At 40.2% G+C, this 20843-nt stretch overlaps 1 protein-coding gene across 3 annotated transcripts in view; it reads left to right on the top strand.

Annotated features, from left to right (window-relative positions):
* The window catches only part of ARHGEF26 (Rho guanine nucleotide exchange factor 26), a 141574-nt gene that overhangs the window by 71137 nt on the left and 49594 nt on the right, over nucleotides 1-20843 (top strand). For all 3 annotated transcript variants that reach the window (XM_015092586.3, XM_004003236.5, XM_042235375.2), the window contains 3 exons: nucleotides 5965-6117; nucleotides 8788-8917; nucleotides 12320-12394. In XM_015092586.3, coding sequence (XP_014948072.3) covers nucleotides 5965-6117; nucleotides 8788-8917; nucleotides 12320-12394 — 358 coding nt within the window. The remainder of the gene's footprint in view (nucleotides 1-5964; nucleotides 6118-8787; nucleotides 8918-12319; nucleotides 12395-20843) is intronic.

Here is a 20843-nt window from a genome sequence, read left to right as displayed (position 1 = left end):
GGCCTCCTGCATTACTGTCCTCATCACTGATGGCCCCTCACGCCTTTCCTCACCTCGGGCCTCCAGGTACCCTGCCCTACGCTGTCATTGTCACTGTACGGCCCCGTCATAGGTCTCATATTGCAAGTGATTGGCTCCCTGCCTCCCATGGGCCACTCACCTCTGAGCATCAGGAGGTAAAGAACCATTTCTTACTCAGTTAAGTTCAGTCACTTAGTTGTGTCTGACCCTCTGCGACACCATGGACTGTAGCACGCCAGGCTTCCCTGTCGATAACCAACTCCCGGAGCTTGCTCAGACTCATGTCCATCAGGTCGGTGATGTCATCCAACCATCTCACCCTCTGTCATCCCCTTCTCCTCCCACCTTCAATCTTTCCCAGCATCAGGGTCTTTTCCATTGAGTCAGTTCTTCGCATCAGGTGGCCAAAGTATTGGAGCTTCAGCTTCAGCCCTCAGTCCTTCCAATGAATATGCGGGACTGATTTCCTTTAGGATTTACTGATTTGATCTCCTTGAGGTCCAAGGGACTCTCAGGAGTCTTCTCCAACACCACAGTTCAAAAGCATCAATTCTTCGGCGCTCAGCCTTCTTTATGGTCCAACTCTCACACCCATACATGATACCGGAAAAACCATAGCTTTGACTAGATGGACCTTTGTCAGCAAAGCAATGTCTCTGCTTTTTAATATGCTGTCTAAATTGATCATAGCTTTTCTTACAAGGAGTAAGTATCTTTTAATTTCATGGCTGCAGTCACCATCCGCAGTGATTTTGGAGCCCCAAAATACAAAGTCTGTCACTGATTCCCCATCTATTTGCCATGAAGTGATGGGACCAGATGCCATGATCTTCGTTTTGTGAATGTTGAGTTTTAAGCCAGCTTTTTCACTCACCTCTTTTACTTTCATCAAGAAGCTCTTCAGTTCCTCTTCACTTTCTCCCATAATAGTGATGTCATCTGCATATCTGAGGTTGTTGATCTTTCTCCCAGCAGTCTTGATTCCAGCTTGTGCTTCATCCAGCCCAGCGTTTCTCATGATGTACTCTGCATATAAGTTAAATAAGCAGGATGACAATACACAGGTTTGACGTACTCCTTTCCCAGTTTGCAGCCAGTTTGTTGTTCCATGTCTGGTTCTAACTGTTGCTTCTTGACCTGCATACAGATTTCTCAGGAGGAAGGTAAGGTAGTCTGGTATTTCCATCTCATTAAGAATTTTCCAGTTTGTTGTGATCCACATAACCAAAGGCTTTGGTGAAGTCAATAAAGCAGAAGTCAATTTTTTTCTGGAACTCTCTTGCTTTTTCTATGATCCAACAGATGTTGGCAATTTGATCTCTGGTTGCTCTGCCTTTTCTAAATCCAGCTTGAGCATCTGGAAGTTCACAGTTCATGTACTGTCGAAGCCTAGCTTGAAGAATTTTGAGCATTACTTTGCTAGCGTGTGAGATAAATGTGATTGTTTGGTAGTTTGAACATTCTTTGGCATTGCCTTTCTTTGGAATTGGAATGAAAACTGACCTTTTCCAGTCCTGTGGCCACTGCTGAGTTTTCCAAATTTGCTGGCATACTGAGTGCAGCACTTTCACAGCATCATCTTTTAGGACTTGAAACAGCTCAACTGAAATTCTATCACCTCTACTAGCTTTGTTCATAGTGATGCTTCCTCAAGCCCACTTGACTTCAGGCTTCAGGATGTCTGGCTCTAGGTGAGTGATCACACCATCATGATTATCTGGGAAATTAAGATCTTTTTTGTAAAGTTCTTCTTGCCACCTTTTCTTAATATCTTCCACTTCTGTTAGGTCCGTACCATTTCTATCCTTTATTTCTTACTCAGCCTTCATTTAATGAAATAACCTCTCCTTGGCATCTAACTCAGCTTCTTCTGTATTGATTCTTGTTATTATACTATCATTTCTTGGAATACACTATTAGTAGCAGAGTCAGCAGGGTTGAAATTCAACTTGTAGATATATATCCCAGAGAACTGAAAACAGCCACTCAAACAGATACCCAGATGGGTATGTGGACAGAAGCATTATTCACAGTAGCTAAAAGGTAGAAACAACCTGTTCATATTATAAACAAATTATAATAAGTACCTACAATGGAATATTATTAAGCCGTAAAGAAGAAAAAGTTCTGATACACGCCTCAATATGGATGAACCTAGGAGACACAATACTAAGTGAAATAAGCTAGAGAAAAAGTTGTGTGACTCCACTCACATGAGATATCTAGAATAGGCAGAGTCACAGAGATTGATAGTAGGTGAGAGGTTATCAGGGGCTGAAGAGAGAGGGGAGGGGGGAGTTGCTGCTTTATGAGTACAGCATTTCTGTTTGGGGTGAGGAAAGCATTTTGGAAATAGTGATGATGGTTGCACAATACTGTGACAGTAATTAAAGCCATTGAAAATGGTTTAAATGGCAACATTTATATAAGAAATATTTTACTAGAATAAAAGATATATAGCTTGTATAATTTTTTAAAAAGATACTGCCACCAGCACTCTTATGCATATATGTTTCAACATGTAGTTAGTTATATACAAGCATGTTGTTTTCCTATATCATTTATATTTATCATTCTCACTGCCTTAATAGATGACAGATTTCTTGAAGTGAGGGACTAGTCTAAATAGGAAGTAACATGGTTTTTGTTTGTCTAGGGTTTGGAGCTGGATATTTTTGAAATTCTGAAACCTTTTAGAGAGGGTTTGATATTTTATTTGATTGTTGAATAAACTCAGCGTGACAAAGTGACATGAAGTCACTGACTGAGTTTTGAAACATAGCCGGTTCTTCTGACCGGCTATCTGTTCTTCTGACCTGCTAATCCTGAGGGACACTGTGCGTATTCAGCTGATCCCACTGGAAGGAAGGCTGAATAGTCTAGCACAGTGTGCTTTCAGTTACTCCTCTTGCTCTTTAAACAAGGAGTTTGGATGATGAGGTCATGTGGATAGGAACCATATTAACTATTTTCCTGAGTCCTTTTTAAAGGTAATAAACATGTAGGTGCTTTCCCAGGATATAAATGTTAATTCTTCTAGGAAGTTAAAATTTATTTCTTCGTTTCGTAAGCCCCTTTGGAGACTTTTAAAAATTGAGTAGAGGTAATTCCTTGGTGTTACAGTGGGTAAGACTCGGCACTTTCTCTTCAGTTTCTCAGCACAGTCCTGATTGAGAAGCTAAAATCCCACAAGCTGTGTGGTACAGTAAAAAAAAAAAAAAAAAAAATTTAAATAATAAAAATAGAATAGATAATGATGACAAGCAATACAATTTATATTAAAATGAGTTTAATGTATGTGTCAACATGCGTTCATGCTCAGTTACTTGGCTGTGTCTGACTCGGCAACCCCATGGACTATAGCCCTCCAGGCTTTTCTATTCATGGCAGAAATACTAGAGTGAGTTGCCATTTCATCTTCCAGGGGATCTTCCCAACCCTTATAAAAATAAGATCTTTAATGTCTTAATTATTTTGTTTCTGAGTGCCAGGATTTTCTTTGAAAAGAACTGAGGTATAAATGTGAGAAAATGTTAGCCCATATTTACCATTAATAATCTTGTATAAATTTCTGTTGTCTCATTCACTGTCTATCTTGAATTTTGTGTTATGGAGTCCACCCAACAAACTGGTAAGGAGCAATGATGTGATAAATACCAAAACTAACCTTCCCTTGTACTAATGTTCTAGAGTCAACATTAGACATTATTGTTGATTTCACTTTCTTAAGAAAACCCTTTGGTCTTTGTGTGATAGTTATTTTTGATAGATTTTCCTGCTGCTCTAAACATGGTCAGTGAGTGCGCTCTAGGGAAGTTCTCAGTTTTTAGTGTGCGTTCAGACTATGAGGCAGTCTTGATAAAGTGCAGGTTCAGACTGGGAGAGGTGAGGGGTGAAATTCTGCAGTTTAGACAAGCTCTTGCTGCTGCTAAGTTGCGTCAGTCGTGTCCGACTCTGTGCAACCCCATAGAGGGCAGCCCACCAGGCTCCGCCGTCCCTGGGATTCTCCAGGCAAGAACACTGGAGTGGGTTGCCATTTCTCTCTCCGATGCATGTAAGTGAAAAGTGAAAGTGAAGTCGCTCAGTCGTGTCCGACTCCTAGCGAACCCCTGGACTGCAGCCCACCAGGCTCCACCCACCTCCTCCTCCTCCTCCCTCGTCCATGGGATTCTCCAGGCAAGAGCACTGGAATGGGTTGCCATTGCCTGCTCTTAAGTGGTACCAATGCTGCTGGTCTGTGGGCCAGAGGAAGAACACTCTTGTTTCAAATAGCTGATTTGATACTTTGTTAAAATTGGATCCAATATAAGATTGACAGAAGAAATGCAAGACACCCAAGATGTCCTATGCAATATTTGGCACATAGTTGTATTAAAAATTTATTCATTGTTTCTCTGAAATTTAATTTTGCCTGGGCTAGACACAGTATAGGTGTGTGTGAGTGTACACAACACACAAGGCAACTCTAAATTGCAATCTAAACCATTTACAAAGTCATTTAAATGTCATATATTGTATTAGATATAAATGATATGATTACTTTTATTTGGAGAGAAAGGCCCCATAGAATTAGGTTTGTTTCAGACTTGTTTTTAGGCAGTTATTTAGGTATTTTGCTCATATGCTTTTTAATACAATAATATATGTGAGGATTAATGCTGCACCATGACCCCAAGTGTCTAGGGAAATCTTAAAAAAATAGTGAAATCTGTACATTCCAAAATATACCTAAAAGCACAGAAATGTCCTGGACTATCAATGTTTTAAGCTAACTGTATGACATAATGGGTTTTACCAGTGGCTCAGATGGTAGAGAATCTGCCTGCAATGTGGGAGACCTGGGTTTGATCCCTGGGTTGGGGGAGGAAATGGCAACCCACTCCAGTGTTCTTGAATGGAGAATCCATAGACAGAGAAGTCTGGTGGACTATAGTCCATAGGGTCACAAAAAGTCTGAAACGACTGAGTGACTAACACTTTCACTTTCATATGAAGGAATAAGATGTAAATGAGAAATGCTGGGCTGGAAGAAGCACAAGCTGGAATCAAGATTGCCAGGAGAACTATCAATAACCTCAGATATGCAGATGACACCACCCTTATGGCAGAAAGTGAAGAGGAACTAAATAGCCTCTTGATGAAAGTGAAAGAGAAGAGTGAAAAAGTTGGCTTAAAGCTCAACATTCAGAAAATGAAGATCATGGCATCTGGTCCCATCACTTCATGGGAAATAGATGGGGAAAGCTTACTCCTTGGAAGGAAAGTTATGACCAACCTAGATAGTATATTCAAAAGCAGAAACATTGCTTTGCCAACAAAGGTCCATCTAGTCAAGGCTATGGTTTTTCCAGTGGTCATGTATGGATGTGAGAGTTGGACTGTGAAGAAAGCTGAGCGCCAAAGAATTGATGCTTTTGAACTGTGGTGTTGGAGAAGACTCTTGAGAGTCCCTTGGACTGCAAGGAGATCCAACCAGTCCATTCTAAAGATCAGTCCTGGGTGTTCTTTGGAAGGACTGATGCTAAAGCTGAAACTCCAGTACTTTGGCCACCTCATGGGAAGAGCTGACTCATTGGAAAAGACTCTGATGCTGGGAGGGATTGAGGGCAGGAGGAGAAGGGGACGACCGAGGATGAGATGGCTGGATGGCATCACTGACTCAATGGACATGAGTTTGGGTGAACTCCGGGAGATGGTGATGGACAGGGAGCCCTGGCGTACTGTGGTTCATGGGGTCACAGTCAGACACGACTGAGTGACTGAACTGAACTGATAATGGATTTAAATTTAGACTGTTTTATAGTTTTTTCTTGTATTTTTTTGGTACCATGTACTGCTAGTATTTTCAAACCCTGTATAATAGCATTTCATGAGGATAATCTGTTGTCTGTTAAAGCATATGGAAGGCAGTGTAAATGCTTTTCTTTTTTTTTTTTTTTTTAGATTCTTTACGGAGTTGGAAGCAAGGCATCAGAATAATATCTTCATAGAAGACATAAGTGACATTGTGGAAAAACACACAGCATCCACATTTGACCCATATGTGAAATACTGCACAAATGAAGTCTACCAACAGCGGACACTGCAAAAATTGTTGTAAGCAGTACTGAATGTTGCAGCTTTAATGATCTAATCATGTTTTAATTGGGTCACATTGATTGAAATTAATTGATCTCTTAAATTAAATGTCTTTTGGGAAGAGAAGTGCTTTTGGGCAGGGGTGTTAGATTAGAAAAACCCAGTTGTGGAGAATTTTCTTTAAAGCTTTTCTGAAATTATAGCTTGTTGATTTTTTTCCTTGTCTCTTTTTTTATTTTTTAATTCCTGCAAGACTTGGGTGGGGGGTGTGGGGGAGGGTAATGATGATTGGTGATCATCATTCTAAATGGTGAGAAGGTTGTTCTCTAAGCTGTTATCTGGTCATTAAATAGTTTGCCTGAGGCCAAGATATACTTTTTGAGCTAGTGCCTAGGAGCCAAAGTGTCCTCTAGTATTCTAATCTTCCTCCATTCAAATGACAACTGTATTTAGTTGTTTATGGTTAGGTGTGAGAAGAACAAGGATGGACTGAAGGAAGTTTTTTTTTTTTTTTTTTTTTTAAGTTCTTAAAGGCTCTAATTGTGAAACGAAAAAGAAGTAACCTTAAATTTCCACACACACCTTTTCCCTTTGTTCTATTTAGGTTACTGAGAGTTTTGGTGTGATGGATTTGCCATCTCTAGTCTGAAAAGCATTCAGCAGTGGTTCAGCAATGTCTGTATTGCTTTATTGGGGCCGAGGCTTGTTTATCCCAAGGAGCTCCATGTCTGGCAGTACAGTTGGACATCACTGTAGACTCAGTTTGGGGGCTGACTGGCTGTTATCATCCTTCTGTGAGTTGTGATGTTTACAGCCGAAGCATGGCACGCTGGCCAGTCTCTAGGCAATGTGAGAGACCCTATGGTGATGAGGACCTCATGGCCACTTAGAGAAGCAGCCCCCACATGGGTAAGAAGGGCTGATGATGCCCCTTTCCCCCTCCACATCGTCCTTTAAATCTTGTACAGGCAGGGAGGAAAACCCACAGCTGCCAGCCCTAAATGGGGTTATTAGCACAAAGAAGGATTTGTCTGCACTGCCGGACATTTTGTCCTAGATTAGTCTTTGTTGTGGAGACTGTTCTGTACATTGTAGCACCCCAGGCTCCTGTCCACCAGCTGCTGGTAGCGCAGCCTCACATCAGCCTTGATAACCAGGAGTGTCTCCAGAGGTTACCTGATGCCCTCATCTGCCATGGGCATTGCGATGTAAAGGTTACTCTTTAACTGCTGGGAAACCCAAGTGACACGTGTAAAAGCCAAAGCCTGGAATTAGAGCTAAATTAAGTTTTGTTTTGCAAGATTAAAAAAAAAAAAAAACTTGACTAAGTACTGCTGTACTTTATTTAACTCTTGAAAAATAAAGGTTTTATTTAAATTAGCTCGACATCATCATTTGAGCTTTCACATGGAAATTAGTAGTTGTGGTTTCAGAATGTAAACTTACATTTGGGGCTGTGACTTTGAGCTTTACCTGCACTTTCGGATCTGAAAACCAGCTAACAAACAATGCCCGGGGTCCATCCTAGACTGGTTGGTTTCCTCAGAATCTTTGGAGGTGGCAGAAGTGATTTAAATATACAACTGATTTAAAATTTGATTCTTTTTTAATTTCCTAAATTTTTTTTTTCAAAGTTAGCAGGAAACTTAACTCCTCAGTTTAAGAAAAGGAAATTATAACATTTCTGAGTACTTTCTTTTAACTTGCTGTTCTGGGTATTTCCTTGTTTCTTTCTAGCAGCCTTGAATCAAATCATCTAAGTTTCACAGTATATTTTTTTGAAAAAAGGTTTCAATTGCCATTACCCTGTTTCTTGGCCTCCTCCTCCCCTCTCCAGCGATTACAGAATCTGGGGCCAACCCCTCCTCCATCTCCCCCTCACAAGTCACACTGTAACTCCAAGAGCTGCCCTTAGGTGAAGTAAGGTGACAGAACGAGAGATGCTGTGTCAGGGACCCACTGAAAGTCAGAAGACCTTGGTTGGACTCTGTCTACACCGAATGCTAGGTCTTTTATTTGGCAAGTTGGGGACCTTGCTGAGACTCCACATTCTTACTGGAATCCCCTTCAAAGTTATATGCATGGTGCCACATGAGATCCTTTATGTCCGTGTATCTTGCTAAATTCCGTAGAAATGTTGTGACAGTGTTGTCCCTGTTTTAATGTCACTGGGAGAGGAGAGATATTCTGGCTGACATAGGCAGAAGGTTTTCTGTCTTAGAAGCTTTGGAAAAGTCCAAAAGCCTCCTAGTAAGTAAATCCTGACATTTCTTTTTTAGATTATTATCTCAGGCTAGAGCTGTGGTTTAAAACATATGTGCCATCTTTTTAGTGGAATGTTTGTAGATGATCAGATATGAGATGTAGTGTGTATACTACTTTTTAATGTATACATTCACCATTATGATACCACTGTTTGTTCATTTGTTTACTTTCTACTTCTAAAAATTTCTGGCACCTATATTTTCATCTTATTATTCTTATTACTGCCTTAAACTTATATTCAGTCTTAACTGTAAAAGGCAACCAAGCCATCCATGTCCACCTATGTAATTATGTGTTTATGTTGTTTATATATTTAAAAATCATTGATAATATATCAATTTATCACAGTGTTTTATAATACATTTTGACTTGCCTCTTAAAGAGGAAATGCTTTGAAGTTTTGTCTCTTTTTTTTTCCCTCAGAGCCACCAACCCGTCTTTCAAGGAAGTTTTGTCCCGAATCGAGTCCCATGAAGACTGTAGGAACCTACCCATGATCTCGTTTCTCATTCTTCCCATGCAGAGGGTGACCCGCCTTCCCCTGCTGATGGATGTAAGATGTGACCTGGTGTCTTTTTCCTCTGTCGACAGCTGTTGCTGCAACAAATCTGTGATTAAGAAAATTATTCTTCTTCTGCTTAAATTATATCCCTTCTATGAAATTTCCCAATTCAATGAAAAGGTGCTATTTGGTTAGAAAGTCCCACATGGGAAACTGTCTTCAATTTAGGCTTGTGTGTTCACTCTAAAGTAAAGTTAGATTACAACCCTCATTTAACATTTTTTGAAATGGGAAGAATATTGACTTCTTGAAGTCAGGAGTCCTGAACTCCTTTGCAGCTGAAACTCCAGGCATGAGACCTGGGCATGTCGTTTGTCTCTTTGGGCCTCAGTTTCCTCTGCTGGGTCACTAAGGTCCCTTTCCCTGTCATGTTCCCAGCTGCTGCCTGTGTGCTCAATTACTTCAGTCACGTTCGACTCTGTGCAACCCCATGGATGTAACCCACCAGGTTCCTCTGCTCGTGAGATTCTCCAGGCAAGAATACTGGAGGGGGCTGCCATGCCCTCCTCCAGAGGGTCTTGCCGACCCAGGGATTGAACCCGCATCTCTTCTTGCATTGGGAGACAGCTTGTTTACCGCTAGTGCCACCTGGGATGCCCCAGGCTGCTGAAGTGCTCCCATTTCACACGGGAAGGAGTCTCTTCAGCATCACAAGGCATAAACCTGCCCTAGTTTGCATTGCTCAGAATGAGTGAGGAAAATCCAGACATCTGATCTTGTCGTAGGGAGCATGCATGAAGAAAACACGTATTTGTTTTTGAGTAGTGCAGGACGTGACTGTGGGAAGAGCAGAGATGGACTGGTGGGAAGCACAGCTGGGAGGACAGCCAGGCAGTGGCCCAGGGTGGCCGCACACTGGCTGGGCTGAAACCACAGTGGCAGTCACAAGAGGATGGGGTGCCCTGACGTGACTTCCACCCAGCTAGTGTGCCAACAAGTGCCTTTTTTTTTTAAATAAAATTGAACTATAGCTGATTTATGATATTGTGTTAGTTTCAGGTGTATAGCAAAGTGATTCAGATATAGTATATGTATATATTTTTTCAGATTATTTTCCATTATAGGTTATTAGATTTACTTTGTTATACAGTAGCTCTTTGTTCCTCATCTACTTTATATGTAGTAGTTTGTATCTGTTAATCCCAAACTCCTAATTTATCCCTCCCCTGCTTTCCTTTCCCCTTTGGTAACTTTAAGTTTGTTTTTTGTGTCTGTGAGGTTTTTCTTTTATCTATAGATTCATTTGTATTGTTTTTTGGATTCCACATATGTGATATCATACAATATTTATCTTTCTCTGTCAAACTTACTTCACTTAGTATGATAATCTCTAGGTCTATCCATGTTGCTGCAAATGGCATTATTTCATCCTTTTTATGGCTAATACTCCATTACATATACGTACCACGTCTTAAATCAGTTGTCTGTTGATGGTCATTTGGGCGGCTTCCATGTCTTAGCTATTGTAAACAGTGCTGCTATGAATATCAGGTTGCATGTATCTTTTTGAATTAGAGTTTTTGTTTTTTCCCTGTATATGCCCAGGAGTGGGATTGCTGGATCATATGATAGTTCAAAGAGTATCTTTTTGATCAACTTAAAATATCTTGGCATAGTTCTGCTTTAAATTTGGATGATAATATAACATTGGTTTTGACGTGCTTGCTTTTTAAAAGTCAAAATACAGGATAAAAATATAGAAAAAATTATGATTGCCTAACATTACAAAATAAATTCCATTTTCTCTATTCCATTATAAATTCAAAGAAGCACTGAAATTTAGAAACTAGTAAAAAGATGGGATTATGGTCACTTTCTTGGCCCAGCCGCACAGTGTTGAGGAGGTTCAGCTGTCTTTTCAGAATTCACAGCACCTGCTGCTCTCCTAGGCCACCTCAGTCTACTAGTCTACCACCTTTACACCCATCCTTGTCCATCTTGTGTGATTTAGGGTCTTCTCTCCTTGTAAATATTGGGAAACTTGCAGTTTTGCAAATCCAGCTCTGATTTATATTTATTATGTCTATCACACAGAGTCTAAAAAGAAATGATACTTTTTGGGGTTAGAGACTCTTTTGAGGTTGTAGATTAAGCTGTAGTCATTCTTCCTAAAAGAATGACTTCCTGGTGTGTACAGAATTTTACATAAAATTGAAGTGTACAAAAGAAACTATGGCCTGCTCCCAGAAATAAAAACTAATATTTTCCAAACTGCTTTTGTACTCATTAGTGGGTCATGAAACTGACTTTTGAATCATGAGTAGTGTTTTTAGAAAATGAATATAGAGTAGAACACACAGTGTATGACATATACATTGTTCATAAGGTGATTAAATATTATTTCATAAAAACTTTCATTTTGTGTGCATGTGTACTAGTTGCAGTGTAAAAGTATTTCTTACAGTGGGGTCATAGTTGAAAAAATTTTGAGTACATTAATATAAAACCACCAGTGGTCCAGTCTGTACTTCTTACATATCACACATAATATTCCTGACACCTGACTTTCAAATTCATAGGCTCGGTGTTCCTCTGCATGTAAGCTAGTTTCTGGTATCTTCCCCTTCTGCTAAATGCCTGTTGCCCTCATCTGTTGTCCATGTGTGAAAATCTGGCCACCTGGGCAGAATCTAAATGTACTTAAAACATGATCTCTTCAATTTTACTTCATTTGGAGATTTAGTTAAACTTGTTGATTGAGGTTAACATTTTTAACAATTAAAATGGTTTTGTTGGCTTTGAACAGATATAGTTTCAAAAGTTATATATAATTCAGTATATCTTCAGTTGATGTTTTTTGAACTCAATTTTACCATCACGAAAATTGCAGTATAAGCATACCAAGAAAAAACCCAGCAGCCATTTTTTCTTGAACTTTTTATTCACCTTATATCATCTGCAAATATAATAACCTCTAATAATGATGATAACAGGGATCATTGAAGTAATTTTGTCATTAATTGAAGACCTACTGTATGCAGGTTATTCATAAAGAACTTTCCATGCATTATCATTTAACTTTTTTAACCTCCTTGTGGCTTTATAGGTGGCTTTATCCCAGTTTTACAGATGAGGAAACTGAGGCTTATAGAAGCTTATAAGGGAAGGTGACTTGCCCAAGGTCGAATAGCTCATAAGGAGCAGATCTGGAATTTGAAACCAGATTCACCCACCTCTGAAGTCTGTCCTCTTATTGAATCATCCTCTGGATGAACATGGATCCTATGCTTTTAAAGACTATTTCCTATTTTAATGTCATCTTTATACTCATCCATAGTATTGTGTTCAGAATTGTTAAGTTTGCTATGAGTAAGAGTATATGACTGGACATTGGTTTTATTTTACTTAAAAGAATAAATCAGCTGATTTTGTTCTTCTTTTATTTCATTGCAGACTATCTGTCAAAAGACTCCTAAGGACTCTCCTAAATATGAAGTCTGCAAAAGAGCCTTAAAGGAAGTGAGCAAGGTAACTGTTGAGTAGCTTATCAGACAGTAAAACACTCAGATCCCTCCAAAGAGAACCTGTCTGGATTTGATGCTGAAAACTGGTTGATTCTCACAGCCATTTGTACACCATTCTTTAAGTAGTTGAAAAACAAAATTATGTTTTCTATACTCAAATTGATATTTTTACTATTTCAGACAGTCTTAAGGGCCTTTAGAGATCTCATTTTCTTTTGGTGTCTGAATAGCTGTTTATTCATTCTCTCATTCAAGAAATATTTATTGAACATCCACTACAGTGCCAGGGACAATGCCAGCCCCTGAAAATGTGAGGGTGAGTAAGACATGTGTGGTTACTGCCCTCATGGAATGTGCTGTATAAAGGGGAAGGCAGACATGAAATAAGAGTTACGGTAAAGGATGGTGAGTGACATGAGAGGAAGAACACAGAAATGTTGAGGCTGAAACCTGGAGCAGGGGCAGCTTTGAGCCAGGGACTGGGGAGGGGTGTTTCAAGAACATGCAAAGACCCAAAGACTTGTTTGTAGAATTTCAACTAGAATGTTCTTCATGTGACTAGAGCCCAGACCAGGAGAGAGAGCACAGAGGATCCATGTTAAGGAATTGTGAACCTTATCCTAGGATGCTGTGGAAGCTACAAATTCATGTGCTGTGAAGTTGACAGTGAGATTGGGCCCCAGTGGTGAAGCCTCTATAGTTGCTTAGGTTACAGATGAGCGGAGCCTATACTGATATGATACTAGAAGGCAAAGAAGCAAACCTGCAACATTGGGGAGGTAGGCGTGGAGGTGACTTGGGTGGGTATATTTATGGACATGAGCCAAGGAAAATCATCCCTGTCTTGGGCAACTAGATGGATGCTCTTAATCCCATAGTATGAGCATAAGGAGAAGCTGACGATTCCATTGTGGGTGTGTTGGAATTGAGATTCTTATAGAATATCCAAGTCAGGAGCTCAGTGGAGGGACTTGAACTGGAGACATGGGTTTGTGGATCATCAGTATGGGGATGATTTTTGAAGCTGGGTGGGTAGATGAAAAGTACGCAGGAGTGTGTAGAGTAAGAAGAGTGTTGAGGTTCAGCCATGAAGAATACCAAGCTTCATCTTGTGTAGGGAAAAGGAAAGAGGGGAGGAAACTTGAAAAACAACAGGAGTACTAAAGTAGGAAAGTGAAAGTTGCTTAGTTGTGTCCAACTCTTTGAGACCCCATGGACTATACGGTCCATGGAATTCTCCAGGCCAAAGTTCTGAAGTGGGTAGCCTTTCCCTTCTCCAGGGCATCTTCCCAACCCAAGGATCGAACCCAGGTCTCCCGCATTGCAGGTGGATTCTTTACCAGCTGAGCCACAAGGGAAGCCCAAGAATACTGGAGTGGGTAGCCTGTCCCTTCTCCAGTGGATCTTCCTGATCCAGGAATTGAACTGGGGTCTCCTGCATTGCAGGTAGATTCTTTACCAACTGAGCTATCAGGGAAGCCCTCTAATGGTCTGACAAATGGCATGCAATTTGGTGGAAGGAAGGGCAGCCCCGTTGGCTGTTCCGGAAAGACAAAGTGAGATAATGATCTATGCATTCACCGGGTGTTTTTATTATCAGGTGAGTTGTATCCTTGCAGGGTAGGTGTGGAAGCCAGATTGAAGCGTGGTGAGGAATGAGTGGAGGATGAGACTGTGCAGCCAGTGAGTGTAGCTGTTTCAACCATTGGGCTGTGAGGGTAAAATGAGTTGAAAGAGAAGCTTTAATTGAAAGGGAAGTGAGGGAGGGTCTTCTTTTGTTTAAAGATCAGAAAATTGTTGGTATGTTTAAATGCTAATAGGAATAGTTCGCTGAGAAAAAGCAGCTGAAGGTTTGAGAATCAGTGAGGATATGAGATGAGCTAGACCCAGGAGAGCAAAGCTGATGATCACAGAAGCATCCTGAGCATCTCTAAGCTGCCTTGAGTTTTATGCATCTTTGTGATACTTGACTATGAAGTACTTTCTTTCAATCAACTTTATCAATTGAACTTTATGTTGAATTTTATTGTTTCAACTTTCTCTTTAAAATATTTTTATGTGGACCATTTTAAAAGTCTTTATTGAATTTGTTGCATTATTGCTTCTTTTTTATGTTTGGGGTTCTTGACCCCAAGGCTTGTGGGATCTTAGTTCCCTGACCAAGGATTGAACCTGTACCCCATGCTTTGGAAGGCAAAGAAAGACTCCACCACTGGACCACCAGGGAAGTCCCTCAGTCAACGTTAAACTGACTCCATTTTATTGATCCTCATCCTTGCCAATAATTACTACAAAATCATGAGTTTTATAAGCTAGTTGTTCATTTTTCTAACACATTTTTATACTAAAAATTAGTTTATCTGTGTCCATTTGGGCTGCTAGAACAAAGTACCACAAACTGATTGGTTTATAAACAGCAAATTTCTTTCTCAGTTCTGGAGGGTGGAAGTCTAAGATCAGGGAACCAGCAGAGTTGCCTGGGATCCCTCTTCCAGCCGGGTTGCAGACTTCTCGTAGCCTTGACAAAGCAGAAGGTAGCAAGGCGGCTCTTTGGGGCCTCTTGTATAAAGCACAAGCCCATTCATGAAGGCTCTATCCCACGACTTCTGAGCAACTCCCAAAGGTCCCCACTTCCTAGAACCATCACCTTTGGGAGTTAAGATTTCAATATGTATTTTGGGAGGATGTGAACATTTAAACCGTAGTGATCTGCCAACCACTTGAATGCATCTCTTGCTCCATCAGAGAAGGAGATACACATATCCCACCTTGCGAAACACTAAGTGAAAAAACTTCGCCTGACAGGTATGAAGTTGCCTGTGGTCCTACTGCCTGTGGGTTTCTCCTCCAGGACCCCAAATCCTGTAGTGGATGGGGGCATCTTTAGGAGAAGCTACTTGGAGAATTTGAGTCTTGGATATGAAAGAGATTGTCAGATTCTGTTTGGTTGTAACTGAGAAGCTGGAAAAAAAATTCACACAGAAGGAGGAAGGTAGCAGTGATTAAATTGAATTAGGAATGATACCTAATTTTTTTGAGACTTTTACGGCCCAGTTTGAGTAGACTGCTATGTTCCTTTAGGCATCTCTGTTTCACTTGATTTGGCACTGGTGCTTTTAGGGCAGGCTGGCAAAAATTAATTGCCTTACCTTGATACAGGGCTTCCCAGGTGACGGTAGTGGTAAAGAATCCGCCTGCCAATGCAAGAGACTTAACAAACATGGGTTTGATTCCTTGGTTGGGAAGGTCCCCTAGAGGAGAGCATGAGAACCCACTCCAGTATTCTTGCCTGGAGAATCCCATAGACAGAGGAGCTGGTGGGCTACAGTCTGTGGGTCGCACAGAGTCAGACACGACTGAAGCAACTAAGCATGCACTACCTTGATACTTACTATATGAAAGACCCTCTGTGAAGAATTGCTGTTCAAGTGACCTAAGCAAGTGTTTTCTCTAGGACAGCATTTTTCTCTGTTGCATAGGAGTCATGAGCATCAGGATTATAACCTCAGTCTCTAAGTGTTGTAGGAAACTGAGGTCATCAGTACCGCCAGCTCAAGGATTCATCTTCTTTTTCATTTGTGCAAGTTACCAATGGGTTTTTATAGATGGGAAAACAATGTCAGTATTCTTAACAAAAAGATGGTGCACATAGAGCGTTTATGGTTCAAAATCAAAATGCAGACTTTCACTTGCTTGCTCTTTCTGAAATGAGAGAAGCTGAGAGTTCCCAGTACTTAATTTACAGTGAAATTTTGTGTGTTGAGGCCCACATTTTTAGAAGCAGATTCCACCTAAGGCCCTTGGGCAAGTCTTTCTAAATAGTTATTCATTCTTGGGGAAAAATGAGTAATATATTTTTTGGTGATTAAAATGCTAATGAAATGTATTTGAGTAAGTACAAATAATACTTCAGTGAAATTGTTCGTGTGTATTGGTGAAATGATGGTGACAATTTTTCTGAATTGGGGCATTTGGAGAGACTTATTAACTTAGTCAAAACTACCTGAAAACAAGATGTTTCTATCAAGTGAAACATGTTTGTACTTTCTGATTTTCTGTTCCTATGTGGGAGGTGGAGCTGTGAGGAGGGAAATTTCCTGGGAGCCTGATAGTTCAGCTGGTGCAGAGCTGTCTGTGTCTAAGGAATGGTGGTCAAGAGATGGTTTCTGATGCCAGTGAAATCTCCCCTGCTGTTGTCTTCTATTTACTCTCCCACAGAAAGAGAATAACTGCTTTAACTCACACCTCATAAAATTTCTACTTCTATTTGGAGATAGTATTAAGTTCTGAGCTCTTCTGCTAGTGGCAGAAGAGCCAAGTCCTCTTGAATCTTTTCCTGTAACTTACTGCTTCAGCTGTTTACAAGGAGGTAGATATCGGTTAACATGAAAAGGTCTCTAAGCTGTATTGTTAAGTGAAGAACATGAAGTTGCAGAACAGAACAAATAGCATAATGACATTTAGATAATAAAGTGCGTTTATATGCATTTGTGTGTCAGAAATAGTATTTAGGATCACACTCAAACTTTCAACTGTGGTTGCTGATGGTGAAGAGACAGGAGTGTGGCAGGGAGGAATTAACGGTTGTTGTTTTTTTTCTTTTTTTCACTGTTTAAGTATTGCTCTGAAAGAATGTATGTAAAGTTTACAGAGGTACATTTTTAAAAGTAGTAAGTGCCCATTACAGAAAAGTTGAAAGTTTGAAACAAGAGAAAACAAAACGTATTAGTGATCGTGTTGAAGGTAATGACTGTTGTCGTTTTATGGTGTGTGCTTCCAGCGAATGTAAGTGTACATTTAAACCTGGATTCATGCGGTGCCCGTTTCATTTACTGTCCTAAATAGTGCTGCATGGCCTTGCATAAATGACTGTGCTCCTCCGATGATTTCTGTTGTAAAGTTTCCAGAAGTGGGTTTATTGGGGGAGAAAGCTTGGTATGTTTTAAGGGCCCCCAAGTACCTGTACTGTTCATACTGTTCATACTGTTTACGGGGTTCTCAAGGCAAGAATACTGAAGTGGCTTGCCATTCCCTTCTCCAGTGAACCACATTCTGTCAGACCTCTGCACCATGACCCGCCCACCTTGGGTTGCCCCGCAGGCATGGCTTGGTTTCATTGAGTTAGACAAGGCTGTGGTCCTAGTGTGATTAGATTGACTAGTTTTCTGTGAGTATGGTTTCAGTGTGTCTGCCCTCTGATGCCCTCTTGCAACACTTACCATCTTACTTGGATTTCTCTTACCTTGGACGTGGGGGTATCGCAAAGAGTCGGACATGACTGAGCGACTGAACTGAACTAAACTGAAAGTACCTGTAAGAAAAATTGTCCCTGTGTCCCTGACAACCGGAAGTAGTTCTAAGTATCTTATCTTTCTCCACACTCCCCAACATCTAATATTCTTTTCATCTTTGTGAATTTGACAAATTGAAAATATTTTGTTTTTATTTATACTTCATTAGAGAGATTGAGGTTTTTTCCCCACATAAGTTTTTCCTAAAGCAAAAAAATTAGTGAACTAAATTTAATAAAGCTTTGACAGATGTTGAAGGAAGGCACAGTTTCAATATGCAGAGGCTGATTTTATGGAAAATATGAGAGCACACATATCCAAATTAGTGCTTGTCCCTTAAAATAGTCACTAAACAGAGTCCACTGAGGATACCATTGCTTGAGATGCTTGGGGAATGTTTTTGTTTTTAATATGCCTTCAGAAGTGGTGGCTGATGAACTTGACATTTGGAAATTTAGGAAATAAAGATGAATTTATTTTCCACTTTCCCTTTTATTTTGAAATGGGATAAAGGAATTGTCCTGCCCCCCCTTTTTTTTTACCTTTTGGAAAATTTTTTATTATTAGTTTGCCAACATTTCCCACCTGAAGAGTATAAAATTAACATTTATCCTTGTACTTTGAGGAAGAGGAACGTTGATCAAGAGAATACACTACATAGGTACATGAGCAAGTCTGAGACCATTTTCTAATGAGAAATTCTAGAGCTGTGCTCTTCTCAGGGCTGGCAACTTCCCAGCACAAGAACAGTGGTGCAATTTCTTGCTCAAATGATCCTGAAAACACTTGTAGAGTTGCATTACCCAGTGCAGAAGCCAATAGCCAATTGTTGTTGTTCAGTCACTGAGTCATGTTCAACTCTTTTCAACCCCATGGACTGTATCACGCCAGGCTCCTCTGTCCTCCATTATCTCCTGGAGGTTGCTCAAATTAAAGTCCACTGAGTTGGTGATGCTATGTAACCACCTCATCCTCTGCTACTCCCTTCTCCTTTTGCCTTCAGTCTTTCCCAGCATCAGGGTCTTTTCCAATGAGTTTGTCCCCCAACCTTTTTTTCCCCAAACTTATTTGTTTTTAATTGAATGAAAATTGCTTCACGATATTGTGTTGGCTTCTGCCATACATCAACATGCGTCAGCCATAGGTATACATGTGTCCCCTCCCTCTTTAAATTCCCTCCCACCTCCCATCCTTTCTCACCCCTCTAGGTTGTTAAAAGCCCTGGTTTGAGTTCCTTGAGTCATACAGCAAGTTCCCATTGGTTACCTATTTTATACACAGTAGGGTATATGCTTCTGTACTCTCTCCATTTGTCCTACCCTCACCTTCCTCCTCCTAACCCATGTCCATAAGTCTGTTCTCTATGTCTGTATCTCCACTGTTGCCCCATAAATAGGTTCATCAGTACTGTCTTTCTAGATTCCATATATATGAGTACTATACGATATTTGTTTTTCTGACTTATTTCACTCCGTATAGTAGGCTGTAGGTTCTTCCACCTCATTAGAGCTGACTCACATGGATTCATCTTTTATGGCTAAGTAATATTCTATTGTATACATGTACCAAATTCTTTATCCATTCATCTGATGTTGGATATCTAGGTGGCTCCCATGTCCTAGCTATTATATAAATAGTGCTGCAGTGAACATTAGGGTGCAGGTGCCTTTTTCAATTTTGGTTTCCTCAGGGTATATGCCCAGTAGTGGGACTGCTGGACCATATGGTCGTTCTACTCCATACTATCTTCCATAGTGGCTGTATCAATTTACATTCCCACCAACACTGCAAAATGGTTCCCTTTTCTCCCCACCCTCTCCAGCATTTATTGTTTGTAGACTTTTTGATGATGGCCATTTTGACTGGTGTGAGGTGATATCTCATTGTAGTTTTGATTTGCATTTGATGTTGAGCATCTTTTCATATGTTTGTTAGACATTTGTAAGTCTTCTTTGGAGAAATGTCTGTTTAGGTCTTCTGCCCACTTTTTGATTGAGTTTTTCTGATATTCAGTTGTAGGAGCTGCTTATATATTTTGGAAATCAATCCTTTGTCAGTTATTTCATTTGCTGGTATTTTCTCCCATTCTAAGGGTTGTCTTTTCACCTTGTTTGTAGTTTTCTTTGCTGTGCAAAAGCTTTTAAGCTTAATTAGGTTCCACTTGTTTATTTTTGTTTTTATTTCCAGTATTCTAAGAGGTGGGTAATAGAGGATCTTGCTATGTTTTATGTTATACATTGTTCTGCCTATGTTTTTCTCTAAAAGTTTTATAGTTTCTGGTCTTATATTTAGGTCTTAATTTATTTTGAGTTTCTCTTTGTGTATAGTGTTAGGAAGTGTTCTGATTTCATTCTTTTACATGTAGCTGTCCAGTTTCCCCAGCACCACTTATTGAAGAGACTGTCTTTTCCCCATTTTATATTCTTGCCTCTCAAAGGTTTATCTCTGGGCTATCTATTTTGTTCCATTGGTCTATATGTCCCCCCCTCCCTTTTTAAAGTACTTGTAAATGATCTCTGAAAGCAGTTTATGCATTGTTGTTCAGTTGTGTCCTACTGTTTGCAACCCCGTGTACTGCAGCAGACCAGACTTCCTGTCCTTCGCTATCTCCAAGAGTTTGCTCAAACTCATGTCCATGAGTTGATGATGCCATCCAACCATCTCATCCTCTGTTGCCCCTTGTCCTCCTGCCACCAATCTTTCCCAGCATCAGGGGCTTTTCCAATGAGTCAGCTCTTTGCATCAGGTGGCCAAAAGTATTGGAGCTTCACCTTTAGCATCAGTCCTTCCGATTAATATTCAGGACTGATTTCCTTTAGGATTGACCGTTTGATCTCCTTGGAGTCCAAGGGACTCTCAAGAATCTTCTCCAGCATCACAGTTCAAAAGCATCAATTCTTTGGCGCTCAGCCTTCTTTATGGTCCAACTCTTATATCTGTACATGATACTGGGAAAAGTATAGCTTTGACTAGACACACCTTTGTCAGCAAAGTGACATTTCTGCTTTTAATACGCTGTCTAGGTTTGTCATAGCTTTTCTTCCAAGGAGCAAGTGTCTTTTCATTTCATGGCTGCAGTCACCATGGCAGTGATTTTGGAGCCCAAGAAAGTAAAGTCTGTTGCTGTTTTCACTTTTCCCCCATCTATTTGCCATAAAGTGA

Source organism: Ovis aries, chromosome 1 (genome assembly GCF_016772045.2).
Source record: "Ovis aries strain OAR_USU_Benz2616 breed Rambouillet chromosome 1, ARS-UI_Ramb_v3.0, whole genome shotgun sequence".
Classification (NCBI taxonomy): Eukaryota; Metazoa; Chordata; class Mammalia; order Artiodactyla; family Bovidae; genus Ovis; species Ovis aries.
This window is presented reverse-complemented; position numbering and strand designations above follow the sequence as displayed.